A 15,966-nucleotide genomic window follows, 5' to 3' on the forward strand; every position below is an offset into this window, starting at 1 on the left:
AAAGTTCTCAAGGGTAGTTTTATCAAATACAAACATATGCGAACGGATTTGACGAATCCCGGAATCCGTACTCACCCCTAATATATACTCCGTATCTATTAATAAATAATTCATGATTTTCCTCGGATCCGTATCTCTTGTCTATCTCTCTATTCTTATATTCGACTAGAGGACCGTCTTAATTCACCTCCATCAGTTCTCGGTGAACACCGATAGGATAGCGAGAATTGGTCGGGCTGGGGTTTCTGCGACTCCGATCCGGTTCTGGAGCCCGGCGACGAAGTCAGAGTGATGGTGACGTACTGCAAGTCTCAGATCGTCGAAGTCGTCGGCGGCGGCTGTGGCGTTTTCTACATCAAGCAGCGGCGGCCGCTTCAAATCGTGGTTGTGGCGACGGCGGCTTCCTATTCCTCAACGAGCGGCGCTAGCGTTTTCCTCCACGAACGGCGGCAGCGCTCGATCATATCGCCTAGTAACCTAGCCAACGCCCTGCAGCAGTCCGGCTATTTTCTTCTAAACCAATCATCCATCCCGGTGAACGGCAAAGAGATCTGAGGCCTTGAGATCCGAAAACGAATGGTACGGTGGTGGTCGACACCTCCACCGGCCGTGCACGTACAGCATCCCCGTCCACAAATCCAACTAAGAACGGGTCGGGATGTAAGACCCTTAGGGTCGGGATTCAATCTTTTGGGAAGAAAAAAAATGGATCCTCGGATTATTCTCACAAACTTATGGCCGGGTGCCACCAACGAGTGCTGCATTAGTTGATCTATTGGAGTTTGTACACGAATGGGTTTTTCATGCATGGTTAATATTCTAGGTCTTGCTGTTATGAGCTCAATCTTGGATTCTTGGAGAATAACTTATTCACATCCTCATTTACTCCCGACTATATTGAGAGCTAAGTACTTTACTTTTTAAGACATGTTATTTCAATGTCTTGCATGTCATATATACATATGCATAATATTAAATTGTATTTGATATATCTACATATAACGAAGTAATTTAACGTTGTATCTTAGCAGAAATAAGCTACTACAACAGTGATTCGTGAGAAGCGGACTTGTTAATCCTTTAAAGGTAGCAAGAGATCAGACCTAGCTAAAGTACAAGCTTGTATCTTGCAGGATATGCAAACTAGGTATCGCTATACGATATTTTGCGGGCTTAGCTCACTAGTTCAGTAGGTAGTATCTGACAGAAGAAATCAAGGTTCGAATCTCGATAGCGGTTAGTGTGAAATTATGCCCAAAGTGAACACATCTCTTGTACATTGTGTCCAATTTTAAATACAGTTTTGCCTATAAAGTAAATTAAGAGGCACTATTTTCCTTTGTCACCCCATTGACTAACATTGTCTTACTCTAGTAGTACTACCTCATGACAAAATTAAATCATATTAAGTAGTGTGCGAGTCTTATTGTCTTATAGGCTAGTCACCTAGTACACTAGTCGTAGTACTTAGACAAAATTATAGTAATGAGCATTTTGAGTGTCATTGATATTTGGAAGAAATATCAAATTCTATAAGTTCTAAACCTTTCATACTTGATAATGTGCCTGGCCATCATTAGAATATTAGTGTTTCTACATGTTACATGTTTTCCGTTAACAGTGTGCAATCTATATTCCTATATCACCACTATAGCGTACATCTAAGGGTGTCGAGGAAAGCCTACACTTTTTCAGCCACCCTCATCTACTACACCGCTATAAGTGTAGTGGAAACACTTGTACAAGTGTAGCTTATGTGCACCTTTGTACTAGTGTCTCTTTGAAGGAATTTTATGCACCAATTAGCTTATCTTAAAAAATGTCTTAGTGATGTTTTATATGAATAAATATCATTTACTATGGGCACTACTGTAGGACCAGAAGTTCTATAATCATATCAAGTTAAACCTTATATTATATCTCTGATGAACTTGCTAGCAACATTATATTTAGTGTTTATTTTACAATGAAACATTAGAAAAATGTTGAACATATCCTTAGTTATCTTTGAGGTGCAAGAGATTTTAACATTTTTTATGTAAGAAACCATGATATAGTTTTGGTGAGCTACTTGGATACTAGCTAGCTACTTGTCCAATCTCCATTAGACTACGTTCCAAACCGGTTTTGCATGTGATAGATTACCACCATTCTCAATAATGTTTTCCATTCCCAACCTATTTCATAAGCCAGCCTGTTAAATCTTTTACCGTGATATTGTCAATCCAATGATATCTTTAAATTTAATATTAAAAAATATAATAAATATACTTTTTTAAGAAAGTATTTAACTTTAAATTTAAACTTTAGTAATATATGATTTTGTTTATGATACACCCATATTCTAGAATGTTAGCCAGCTAATTTCTTTATACTTTTGAAATTAATAAAATCAAGAACGTTGATACGGCACTAAATGTTAAAATCTATTAAGTGACAATAGAGGTGGTTTTACCATATTGGCATATATTGAATTAGTAAATGCATGGTAACAAAATTATATTATTCTTATAATAAAAGGAATTAAAGATAGATGAAATCTTTCAATAAATACTGCAACCGATTTATGTCATAAGATCGCAAATTAAAATGTACATTCCAAAACACAAAAATAGTCAAATCTGGGGAATCGTATGATATCAAATAAGATTTGGTTTTGCCTTGAATGCATGCTTTTCATTTATCAACCCCGGTGAAACACCAGATTTGACATTAAATTTTTTGGACCCTTTTTACACCTGGATATCTTCATCGTAGATTATATACTAATTTTTACTGGCATTGTTATACACTCTGTGGTCCATTTCTCCAACCTATTTAAACCCCTCGCTGTTTCTTGTTTTAGTCATCAATTCATCAATTCTCTCTCTCTCTTGCACTTCATTTCCTCCTGTTGTCATCAAGTGTGGTACCATTTCTCTCTTTACTCTCTTTTTTCCGATGACGGAAAAAATTTGTAGTCATTATCAGAAAATGTGTATCGGGTAAATCTTACTTTGTGAACCTTAGTCGGCCACAAGGGAATAAAACAACCTAGGTTGTTTGCTGGCTCAAACCAGAAATGTCAATAGACAGTTTTAGTTGTGTTGAAAAAACCCCGCCTTTGACCGTAGCCGGTCACCGGCTCAAACCGCAAAAAGGTTAATGGGATAAATTTCTGTTTGTGACCATAGCCGGTAAATGACACAATGAACCAAACGAGTTTAAGTTGTCTATACCGGTTTAGACCAATAAGACCGCTCCGATTGAGAGTGGAACGTGTAACCTAAAGATTACCAAACTAACCGCCTGACCAATTTGGCGGGTTGCCCCCCTCTTTCCTTATTTGTTATTATTATTGCAGCGTTGCATGCAGGGATTATTGCGCAAGATTGGGGTGTTATTAATGTTTTCTTCTTTTTCTGGAATGAATTTATGTGTTTAGTTTAGGTTGCTGGAAATGGACATGGATTCGAAGAATGTTGGAAAGGGACTGACGGCGCTCGTGGTTGAAGACAGCCCCATTTTGCAGCTGGTCCACAAGACGCTGCTGAAGAAGTACGGAGTGGAAGTTCAGGTGGTCAACAACGGCGAGGAGGCGGTGGTGCTCCACCGCTCCGGCGCCCGCTTCGACCTCCTGCTCATGGACAAGGAAATGCCCATCAAGGATGGCGTCAATGTAAGCCCACTCTTCTTCCCTTTCAATTCCCTCTCACTCGATCTTGTTGAGCATGAGCATATAACTATTAATGTGCAATCCAACTATTAAATATATTATATTTAATATATCTTACAGATCTTATACATCTATTATTCCTAACACTAAAAAGGAAACTATATATGTTTGAATTAGGCAACCAAGGAGCTCCGTGAAATGGGGGTGAAGAGCATGATAGTTGGCGCGACTTCGCACGGGCCAGGTCCGGTGAGGGACGAGTTTCTGGCTGCCGGACTGGATGAGTGTCTGGTGAAGCCGCTGCGTGCAGAAGTGGTTCTGGGCGTCATTAACAAACTTGTTGCCTAAAATGAGTTTGATTTGAAGAGTATTTTCCTATCTTATTATGCCTTAGTGTGCTTAGCTGCAAATTGGGAAAATACTAGTGTGTGTTCAGCTTGATTGGTAGTTTCTGTGTAACTCCAATTATAATAATAAATGACATAGTCATATGTGATTGGTTAAAAAATATATTGTTATCTAATATGATTTGAATTTCTCTAATTCGATCTGTACCTCGATGGAAAACAACAAAGTCGATGTGCACCTCTTTCGCACGCCATCCAAAAAAGGATATATATATATATATATATATATATATATATATATATAATAATAATAATAATAATAATTAATGTATTAATTTGGATTATTAAAAATTCATTAACCTCAAATAAATGGTGATGCATTTGTGTATATGACAATTAATCAACTGACACCCTACATGGTCTGATACAATTTGTTTAAATTGAAATATTAATTTAACAAAATTATTGAATATATAGTTAAACTGCTAAAATCATTTTAAACTTTAATATATACAAAATGATCAAAATTTTCTTCCTAGGGTGGCTGAGTTTAATTCCTCCACAAATTTGGTGTGGTTGGGGTTTTCTTCCATTCTAAGGGGCGGCTGAGTTTAACTCTTCCACAATTCATATATGTTTGGGAGGGTGGTTGGGGGAGGGATTAGCGAACGTTAAAATTAGGGATGGCAATGTGCCCCGTCCTTGTCAGGAACGGGGACGGGAAAAAATTTCGAAAATCGGAGACGGGGACGTCGGTTTCGGAGATTGGAGACGGGGACGGGGATACCCCGTCCCCGATTAATTATAATAATAATAATAATAAATAATAATAATAATAATAATAATAATAATAAATAAACACACACACACACACACACACACACACACACACACACACACACACACACACACACACACATATATATATATATATATATATATATATATATATATATATATATATATATATATATATATATATATATATATATATATGTTAATTTTTTAAAATTAAAAGTTTAGTTTTTAAAATTAAAATTTACAATAAATTAAAATTTTGACTAAGAGTTGATCGGGGACGGAGAATCCCCACCCCCGCTTAATTCCCCGCGGGGCAGAGATATGGACAATTTTCAATTTTCCGTACGTCGAGGATGGGAACGGGGTCAGGGGTTTGGGGACGGGGACGGGGAGTGCTATCCCTAGCTAATTAAATGGAGTAAACACAATTATCAAATTGCCTACTGAATTAAAATGGCGTGCATGATATTTTTAACATGCATTAATTACATACAAAATTGTACTTAGGGCGGTTAGCGAGCTAAAAAATGGGGTAAACACAATTATCAATTGATGTATGACCGTTTCATGGATCCTTATTCATGAGATGTGTCGGATCGGGTCGGGTTGGTTTAATATATAAATGTAATACTAAATTATGAATAAAATGCATGTTTATTACTTATAAGGGAAAACATAATACGACAAATGTAATACTTTTATATTTTGAAGTAAAAATATTACTTTTTTTTTTATTATCAAAAGTATGACTGAATTGTAGACACATCTTTTGAGGGGGACAACTGACCTGGAGATTTAAGGCTTCTCCATACCCAAAGTCAAAGATCAAACCCTTAACCTTTGGTTAAGACTAAATAAGTCCTTTTTACTTAACCACACCCCCAAGTTATAACTATAGATTCTTGTAGATCGTGGACACGTATTTTAATTTGTTTTGGTTAGATTTTACTGTAAATGAAGCTGATAATTTTTTTCAAGACTTTAAGTATGTTCTTTTAATGTATTTGTATTCTTCAAAGTTAAAGACATATTTTCACTTTCATCTATTAATCAAGACTTGGTAATTAGTTTATCACAATTTGGACTCACGAAATTACGAGTGAGTTAATTTTGCTGAATAAATTGATAAATGTTTTACTGACGAAATATTAGAGTAAAGAAATACTAAAGTTTATATTTTTTGGTTTAAAAATAATGTATATATATAAACATATGTACGTACATGTGATTAGTCTTTGATTAATCAAATATTTAATTAATCCGTGATTAGTCTAATTTGGACATAAAATTAGACATTAAGGTGTATTTGGTTCATGGCTGGGTCACACAAGAAATGATAATGAAAGTCATAAATATTGTTTAGTGGACAATTTTTTTAAAACACATGGATAAGATTTGATTACCTCTATAATTAAAATAAAAAAGGGAAAATGACACTTTTTCCCCCTGAGTTATATACTTATAGCACTTTTTCCCCCTGAATTATTTAAGTGGCTCTTTTTCCCCCTGAAATGTTAAATGGACATATTTACCCTTAAAAAATATTTAAAAAAAAAATATTTCATTTATTTTTCTTCTCCAACAAATTATTACTATATTTTGGTTCAAACCAAACAGATACTATATCAACCAAACCAAAATATCCCAATTACAATTTATAATCAAAACGCGATATTTAGAGTTTATTAAAATAGTGAACCAGAATTGTCGGTTCATGTTCCGAACTGAAAAATAAAATACATTTATTGTTGAATTTAGACTATTTTAAAATAAAAAATAAAATTTTAAAATAAAAACGGTTCAAAATCGTGAACTGGATCCGGAACCGCCGGTTCACGGTTCATGATCAAGTTTTTTTATTCTTAAATTTAATAAATTGAAATCCAAATATTGGGTTCTAAATCCGAATCATAACCGAAAATTTTTAATTCGATTGCTATATTGTCTGGTTCAGTTCGTACCGAACCGTGGTAATCGCTACATATACGCAATAATTTGTTGGAGAAGTAAAATAAATAAAATGTTTACTTTAAGGGTAGAAATGTCAATTTAATATATTATGGGGAAAAACCACCACTTTTAAAATAATTGAGGGGGTTAATGTGTTTACATAAATAATTGAAGGGGAAAAAGTGCTATAAATATATAACTTAGGGGGAAAAAGTGCCATTTTCCCAATAAAAAATAAAAAGCAAAATTCATTACCTAATTTAAATAAGGTATCATTTCTTTGATTGAGCCTTTATCTCTACTCATTTCATCGCTTCCTCATTTCGTCGCCTCCCCACTGGCCACTACACATGATTAGTGGTTTTAGATTTTTGTTTTGATTTTTTTTTTTCATATTGGTGCTTTGGATGTTATTATAGTAGGATCAATTGTATTGATTTTTTGTTTTGTTTTTGTTTTTTGTTTTTTGTTTTTTTTTTTTTTTGTTTTTTGTTTTGTTTTGTTTTGTTTTTTTTTTTGGTTTTTTTTTAACATTTATTTCAATTATAGGGCCATACATAACTAAACAATCATTGGTAATCATCCCAATTCCACTCTACTACTAAACATGTAAAATATTTTCACCAAAACCTATTTCAATTACCAAATATTTAATTACAAACACGCTCTAAATCTGTCCAGAATTAGACATTCTAAGCAAATAATTTCTCCAAATTTGACAACTTGTAGTATGTACAATTTCACAGATTTTGGACAAATGGATAACTCCATGTCGATTGAACATTAAGGGTAAAACTTATCCTTAATTAAAATTCAAATTCGAATTTGTAACTTATCCATGTTGGTTGACATCTTAACTAACACTTTAGATTCCCTAAAAAAAAAAAGTAATAAAATAAAAAACTTTAGACACCTATTTGGCACTTTTTCCCCCTATGTTATATACTTATAGCACTTTTCCCCCCTTAATTATTTAAGTGGCTCTTTTTCCCCCTGAAATGTTAAATGGACATATTTACCCTTAAAATAAATATTTCATTTATTTTTATTCTCCAATAAATTATTACTATAATTTAGTTCAAACCAGATACTATAGTAACCAAACCAAAATATTTCAATTACAATTTATAATCAAAATGCGATATTTAGAGTTTATTAAAATCGCGAACTGGAATGGCCGGTTCATGTTCCGAACTGAAAAAATAAAATACATTTATTGTTGAATTTAAACTATTTTAAAATAAAAAATAAAATTTTAAAATAAAGACGGTTCAAAATCGCGAACGGGATCCGGAACCGCCGGTTCATGATCCAATTTTTTTTTATTCTTAAATTTAATAAATTGAAATCCAAATATTGGGTTCTAGATCTGAATCATAACTGAAAACTTTTAATTCGATTGCTATAGTGTCTGGTTCAGTTTGAACCGAACCGTGGTAATCGCTACATATACGCAATAATTTGTTGGAGAAGTAAAATAAATAAAATGTTTACTTTAAGGGTAGAAATGTCAATTTAATATATTAGGGGGGAAAACTACCACTTTTAAAATAATTGAGGGGCTAATGTGCTTACATAAATAATTGAGGGGGAAAAAGTGCTATAAGTATATAACATAGGGGGAAAAAGTGCTATTTTCCCTTCCCTAAAAAAAAAAAAAGTAATAAAATAAAAAACTTTAGACACCTATTTGGCAATATGCCTTAAAGAGGAAATGATCCTTCTATAGTTGCTCATCTTCACACATGCAACTTGTTCATCTTGTTGTTTATGGAATGGGATGCTGAGTTTAACTCTTCCACAATCTATGTATGTCCCGAATGCACTACTACAAAAGTAATTTAAGTAACATATAATGTTAAACTTATCTCGTCAATTTTAATAAAATCGTCATTAAAACATTAAATAAAATTATAATTAAAAAATGTTTTAACGTCGATTTATTAAAAAAAAATCGACATCGTTAATAATTACAAAACTTTTTTGTTTAAAATTTAAAAAAGATACAGCGTCCGTTAAACAACTACTTAGTGTAGTGGGAATGGGTGGTTGGGGGAGGGGTTAGCGAACTCTAAAATGGGGTAAACACAATTAACAATTTGCTTATTGAATTAAATGGCGTGCATGATATTTTTAACATGCATTACAAAATTGTACTTGGGGCGGTTAGCCAACTTTAGAATGGGGTACGTAAACACAATTAACAATTTGCTTACTGAATTAAAATGGCATGCATGATATTTTTAGCATGCATTACAGATTTGTACATTTTTTGGGGGGTAGGGTGGTGGGGAGTCGGTGGTTGGGGCCAGTTAGCGAACTCTATTATGGGGTAAACACAATTATCAATTTTCTTACTGAATTAAAATAATGACGTGCATGCTATTTTTAACATGCATTACAGAATTGTACATTTGTTAGGTTGTAATTTATGTCTAAAGTATAATTTTTTTAAGAGCATTTTTAAAAGAGATTTAAAAAAAAAAATTGAGAGGAGAAAAGATTTAGAGAGAATAAAATGAATTTGTAAGTAAATATATTTTGAGTAATAATAATAATAATAATAATAATAATAATAATAATAATAATAATAATAATAATAATAATAATAATATTATGCAATTTTATAATTTTTGAAATTTACTTTTAAATTACATTTATAAATATCGTAGTTTATTATTTGTATGATGCACTTTGAAGTATTAAAAAATACACTTTATAACTCCACGTAATGCACTTTATAATGCTGCCGTGCTGCACATTATCTTACCCATATATACCACCCATGTCACATAGGGATGACAATTCTACTCGCACCCAATAAATTTTCCGGACATCTCCACTTCTACGGGTTTTAAAATGCCCGCATAATTTGAGTAATGAGTGCAGATATGGGGAAAATTTTGTATACCCGCGCGGTGCGGGGGAGGTATCCCCGCCTCACACCCGCACTTTTTTTTTTTTTTTTTGGAAAGGAAAAACGAAGATATATTAATTAGCAAAAGCTAAATGTTGAATACAAGTAGGATAGAGTGAAAACCAACTACGAGGACCAGACTGGGAAGAAGCCTCCCTTGCCAATGCATGAGCAAACTTATTCGCGGATCTACGAACAAACCGAAACGACACATAATCAAATTGTCGTTTAAAATTGAGACAATCCTTGAGCACACAACCTGCATAAGAGTTATCCGGAGCAGAAGATATTAAGGATGCGCACATTAATTGACAATCCGAGAGAATCACTAGCTCTCTCCAACCACATTCCATTGCCCACGATAGAGCCTCCTTTATAGCCATAGCTTCAGCAAGATGCCACACCCGCACTTATATATATTGTTATTTGTATTTATTTATTATATAAGTTTATGTATATTTTATTTATAATTAAAAATGCATATTGCATTAAACTCTTAGTTTTTTTATTTATGAAAATTGAATAAGAACAACACAAATAACATAATGAGTAAACACTTAATACAATTTATACTATCAACACAATTTTAGTTCCAATTAAGGACTAACTTCATTAGCTCTTATTAAATTTTAGAGTTATGTTCAAACTTATAAAAAAATTCATGTGACAATTAAAATTGTAGTATAAAATTTTTATTAGATTTAAGTGAAATATTAATAATTATAGTTGCGGGTGGGGTATTACCTGCACCCACAAAATCTCTGCGGAAACAAATATGGGGCAAAAATCTCATTACCCGTGCGAGTGTGGGGAGTGAGTTGGGAATGCGGGGATATATACCCCGCACCATTGCCTGTCACATTAAATGTGTGTACACATACTCAATGTGACAAAATGAACATACAACTTTTGTCTTTTTTTTTTTTTTTTTTTTTTTTTGTTTTGTTTTTTTGGTAAGGACTAACCATTTGATCCAATGTTAGGAAAATCTTGTAGTTGAACTTTACTAATTCGATAAAACCTTCATTGGTTACCTACTCATTCCATCATACACTACTTCAAACTACAAGGAAAAAGGGGAATGAAAGGAATGAGACTAGTGTATGCTTAGTTTCTCATAGAAATGTATATACTAGTGGCTCCCCAATTCCAGTTTAAAAAAGGATGAAAGTTCCTCCATTCTCCTATCATCTTTCAATCTACACTATTGTTCCCAAACTTCACCCATGTGACCAATTGAGCTGCCCCTGCAGACTTCAGTCTACAAACATGACCACACTAAAGGAACACTATATTGAGCCAGCAGTTCCAAACCTTCACTAAAACCACAGCACCTATCAGAAATCAGTAGAATCACATGAAAAATAAAGATAAAAAGATACTCCCTCAAAATGTAAAGCATCACTTCCAGAGAACACTCTGCAGCATTTTGACCAAACTACCAATCTTCCAAGTGTCCCTCCTAAGCCTATTTCTGATTTTTTACATCTTGGGCTAAAGTAAAAGAGTGTGCCTCATCTCTAGCATGCTGAAAGAAGAGTAGGAGTTTGAGTGTTTAAAGTGAACAGTGCTATTTTCGATTCTTCACTATTATGGGATGCTTCCAGTGTTGCACTTTGGGTAGGATCAGGATGCAAATTCTGAGCCGTTATCACTACTTTCAGAATTCAGGTTGACATTGGGTGGTGATTTATGGCCCGATCCCTCCTGTTTCTGCTGCTTCTCGTTTTTCTTTGAAGTAAATCGACCACCACATCCTCTAGCTCTCCTTAGTGCATGCAAATGTCGCGATTCATGCAAGTAGGGCTGCAAATGAAAATATCAGTGAGGTGGTGGCCGTATAATTGATGTAGGTAATTAAAACACCCAAAAAACGTGTAGATAAGATTACCTTCCTAGCCTTGAGAAGTTTATTTTCCGACTCGGCTTTTGCACGAGATTGTCGGCGCCTCAAGATGCCATGATATTGTTTTGCATTAACAAAGACAGGTTCTTCAACTGCATCTGATGGCAAAGGAACGCCAGCTTGTTGAGTTCCCATCAATTGAAGATGGACCTGAGAATTCACTGTATAATTACAACTTCCGTAACTATGCAAAACAATTGCCCCACCTACCAAATCAACAATGTTATTAACAAGAAAATTTGTACCATTGGTTGAGATGGATAAGGCTGTGCAGCATAAGGCTGTGCATCATAAGGGGCAAAGATGCTTCTGTAATAAGGATCTGGATAAGGATACACAGTATGTGCCTGCAATGTATGACAAAAGAATCCCCACATACTCGTCATTAGTTCTGCCTGTAGTTAAATGCAAATAATATAGTAATCACCAAGAACTATAGGTCACATCTTCTAAAATGAAAAACGGATTCAAATAACATTATACCTTATGATGTCAGTGCCATTCATGTTCTTAGCTTACTGTGTATTTTTTTAGAAAGGAGACAAAACTATATATATAGGTCATGGTCATTAGTATGCAAAAAGTGGAGAGAACACAATCTGGACTCCAGTATGCAAAATTATCAAATTCAGAGTTCAGACAGCATTAGATATCAGAAGAAAAGGTAATGGTCCTTTCAGACCTTGGCGCTGGAAAATGTTGAAAACGTCAATTCTTTAATTAATATTTCAGCATAAATATGAAAAGGTTCTCTTGGCACAAAATAGTGTCTACCCACAGTCAGACAGTCTACAATGCAATAACAAAGTTGCTTAGCATCATACTCTTCTCAATATGATTTTGACGTTGATAGCTTTTTCATTGCATCTATTACCAGGAAGGGAACATTCTAGAGAGGATGAATGACTTCTTTTGCTGGAACTTAGCAATAGCTAATCTGAGTTTCTATGTAACATGTCAGGTTGGTCCTTCAAATGGAATCTGGAAACAATATGATGCCTTGGGAATCTTGAGAAGCTCTATTTTAATCAAATGTTGGCATAAGTTTGAAAAGAAAGGGGTAAAAAGAGATTATAGTTAATTTGTATGCCTGAATCAGACTCCTTTGGTTATGGAAATTACCAATTAAACAGCAATCAAGTGTGCAAGCATCTCTTCGTTTGATAATTTAGAAGTTATCTGAAAGTGAAAAAAAAATAAAAAATAATAAAAAATAAAAAATTCATGTGTCACAAACATTTTATGTACAAGTAGTTTTTATGTTTTACACAGCATTTATTTATATTTTTTAGCATTATTCTGCCATAGATTGATCTATAAATCAACATAACCAATTTTAATATCAATTCACAAAAATACTAACAAAGCATGCCCAAAAGTTCTTAAATCATTACAAATAAAAATTTATTCTAAAGGGGGAGCAGAAGATTGTGTTCCACGCTTCCACCAAAATTTTCCTATATTTGCAAATTAATAAGGTTAGCTACTAGGAACAACATCTGGCAATTTAATAGGATGGCCATCAGCAAGCATCATAGATTTGCTTGCACCCAGCACCACTACTACAGTAAAGCAAGAGCAGAACCATACTAGTAAAACTGAATATACCAAATAAGGATAGGGTAGTGTAAAGCTTAAAACAATGTTGTATCAGGGATATATTAAAAACATTGTGTTACTAGATTCTTATAATACCATAGCATTTCCATTTCCGTTTTGTGGAGGTATTCCATAATGCATAGCTGGTGCGATAGTCGCAGAATGAGGCATCAAATTTGACGGTGATGAAGACTGAATTTCATGCTCTGAGTGCTTTTGTTGCTGTTCAGTCTCACTATTATCTAAAATTCCACCAAATTAACAATAGTTAGAAACATGTCATAAATTGCACCTGAAAAAAGAAAGTAAGATAGGAACAACAGTATAACTTAACAGTCTAATTCACATTAAGAAGATCAACCCCAATATTTTTTACAAATGTCAAAATACCTCAACCCAACAAAACCAGAGTAATGGCAGCATAGTTGCCTGAATGGTTTCTTGTTTGTAGAATCTTAGTCAATGTTAAGGATCTTAGCAGAGAACATAGATTGATTGAAATTTTTAAAAGGTTAAATATTTAAGTTAAATAAGAATAAGGGATAATTGCACTGGATATGTGCTAGCATAATGAATTGTGGATAATAAGTCACACAAAGGTGACTTTTTCTTATTGATACACCTTGGGTAGAAAAGGCAACTATAACTTTAGAACACAGTGTTTCAATATTCAATAGCATACTTTCTGCATTTCTATTTGTTTCATAGATCACAGTAAGGGATATGGGAAAAACCTGAAAGCTCATGAACTGAAGAGGAAGTCATAATGCTGCTTGTCTCGAGACCCTTGAATTGATAACAGACCTAGGAACACACAGTTAAACGTGGGGCAACAATACATCTAAACAATATATATCACCCACCATAAATTATTATATGCCTGCAACCATTTATAGACACAGAATTATCACACTGCTAAACATATATAGCTTTTTATAGATATTTGGCAGCAGAGCACATCATTACCAAAAAAAAAAAAACTAACTGAATTTAGGCATTAGCAAATCACTTACAGAATTATGTTAAAACCAAATAACATTGATATACCATACCAACAGAGCAATGATAAGCTAAACAGACTCACTCAGCTTTTAACATAATCAGCTAAAATAAAGTTAAAAAAAAAAAACCCAATCAATCAGAAACTAAACTGTTACTCTGCATGTGGTGGAACAGCTGAAGTTCAGTAAAGAAATTGTGTCCGGAATTGCCAGAGAGAACAGAAACCTGAGTTATACTGAATTTTCACTCATTTTTCATTTTGAAATTCAATCTTGTTCAACGACACAAATGACCAAAAAAAAAAACAGCAAAGCATTGAAATTAGGGTTTCGGATATTCAAAAAAAAAAAAAAAAAACTACCTTTTTGAAAGAATTTTCTTGCCGTTTTGCACTGGAATCAGCTAGCACCTACCATTCCAATTCTCATCGCATCTGAATAATGTGAATATAATAGAATGAGAAAAACAAAAGGAATTAGGGATTTAGGATTGGATTGGGAAATTGAACAATTGTGTGGGGAATCAAAATTCTATCCCTACTGGATTGCTTACTGGAAACTTCTTATAACCCTCCAGAGAATCATGAATAGAGGGCACAATTTAAAATCAATAACAACAAAAAAAAAAAAAAAAAAAAAAAAAAAAAATAAAAGTCTGTGGATTGGAGTTGAAGAGGGCAAAGTGGTCCATAGCTTTGGACAGATAGTCTCAATCTGAGCCAGAAGTTTTTATGTTGGGCCCCTTTTGTCAGTGAAAATTGTTCTTTATTTAATGGTTTCAAATGTTTCACTAAAGCATTCATCATTGTGGCCCGTGGGTTCTATTTGGGCCACGTGACGTTTAGCGAAGCCCGCCAGTAAATTAATAAAAAATTATCTCAACTTTTTTGAAGAAAAGTTATCTTAACTAAAAATAGTGATTGACTGAGTAGTTGAAAATTGAAATAGAACGAGTGCGATTTACCTAGATTTAATTCAATGGTTTAGTAAATAATTAATGTTTGAATCTTAGCTGCGTAATGTGGGATTATGTTTATAATAGATAAATCTCTTGTGCGCATCGATATTTACAGGGCGTTTGGTTGGAGGGGGAATTATATGGGAAAAGAATTGTAATTCCATGGGAGTTGAATTACTATAAATAAAGTGAGAATTTAAATTCCAGTGTTTGATTGACAGGAATAGAATTACTGGAAATTTCAATTCCAATGTTTGGTATACATGGGAATTGAAAGGGAATAAGTAGTATAAAGTCAAAAATGTCTATTATTGTTGTTAGACATTAATTTTAGGTTAAAATAGGAATGGGTAATTTTAACTCATCACTATCTTTTTTTCCCAGGAATTAAAATCCCAGGGGGGACATGGGATTTTAATTCCATGAAAATGAGGGAATTGCAATTCCCTCCAACCAAACTACGGAATTTAATGGCCTTTGGAATTATGTGGGAATTAAGTGGGAAGGGAATTTAAAATCCCTCCAACCAAACGTCCTGTTAGGGTGTGTTTGGTTCGCACATGGGAATCAGAATCGGAATCGGAATCGGTATCAAATACTTAGTAATGGTAATGAGTTTTGGTGAAAGTATTTAACATGTTTGGTAGTAAGGTGGAATGAGAATGGTTACTAATAGTAGTGTTTGAGAATGAATAAGGGAATGAAACCCTTATTTTATTTGGGTATGGATTTTTCAATTGATGGGGTATTCGAAACCCATAGTAGTGTTCTAAAAACCTATCAACCAAACAACAACAATCACTTTCATACTCATTCCTATGTGCAAAACCCA

General features: G+C 33.8%; 2 protein-coding genes across 8 annotated transcripts; one reads left to right on the top strand and one right to left on the bottom strand.

The window, feature by feature from the left end:
* The first annotated feature begins 2,865 nt into the window (after nucleotides 1-2,865).
* Nucleotides 2,866-4,157, top strand: LOC109164997 (two-component response regulator ARR22-like). 2 transcript variants are annotated; one of them, XM_019313571.1, is made up of 3 exons: nucleotides 2,866-2,908; nucleotides 3,430-3,658; nucleotides 3,833-4,157. In XM_019313571.1, the coding sequence occupies exons 2-3, from the start codon at nucleotides 3,440-3,442 to the stop codon at nucleotides 4,001-4,003; spliced, it is 390 nt and encodes a 129-aa protein (XP_019169116.1). In that variant the 5' UTR covers nucleotides 2,866-2,908; nucleotides 3,430-3,439; the 3' UTR covers nucleotides 4,004-4,157. The 2 variants fall into 2 exon arrangements, with proteins under 2 accessions (XP_019169116.1, XP_019169115.1); XM_019313570.1 differs by lacking the exon at nucleotides 2,866-2,908 and adding an exon at nucleotides 2,937-2,984.
* A 6,832-nt stretch (nucleotides 4,158-10,989) lies between these two features.
* LOC109165845 (nuclear transcription factor Y subunit A-7-like) lies at nucleotides 10,990-14,785 on the bottom strand. 6 transcript variants are annotated; one of them, XM_019314800.1, is made up of 7 exons: nucleotides 14,730-14,785; nucleotides 14,539-14,610; nucleotides 13,910-13,979; nucleotides 13,272-13,417; nucleotides 11,822-11,923; nucleotides 11,562-11,726; nucleotides 10,990-11,476 (listed from the first exon to the last, which is right to left on the bottom strand). In XM_019314800.1, the coding sequence occupies exons 3-7, from the start codon at nucleotides 13,938-13,940 to the stop codon at nucleotides 11,297-11,299; spliced, it is 624 nt and encodes a 207-aa protein (XP_019170345.1). In that variant the 5' UTR covers nucleotides 13,941-13,979; nucleotides 14,539-14,610; nucleotides 14,730-14,785; the 3' UTR covers nucleotides 10,990-11,296. The 6 variants fall into 6 exon arrangements, with proteins under 6 accessions (XP_019170345.1, XP_019170347.1, XP_019170346.1 ...); XM_019314802.1 differs by having other exon boundaries at nucleotides 13,910-14,055; XM_019314801.1 differs by having other exon boundaries at nucleotides 14,718-14,741.
* Between the last annotated feature and the right edge of the window lie 1,181 nt (nucleotides 14,786-15,966).

The sequence above is a fragment of the Ipomoea nil genome, unplaced genomic scaffold, assembly GCF_001879475.1.
Source record: "Ipomoea nil cultivar Tokyo-kokei standard unplaced genomic scaffold, Asagao_1.1 scaffold3069, whole genome shotgun sequence".
In the NCBI taxonomy this organism is placed as follows: Eukaryota; Viridiplantae; Streptophyta; class Magnoliopsida; order Solanales; family Convolvulaceae; genus Ipomoea; species Ipomoea nil.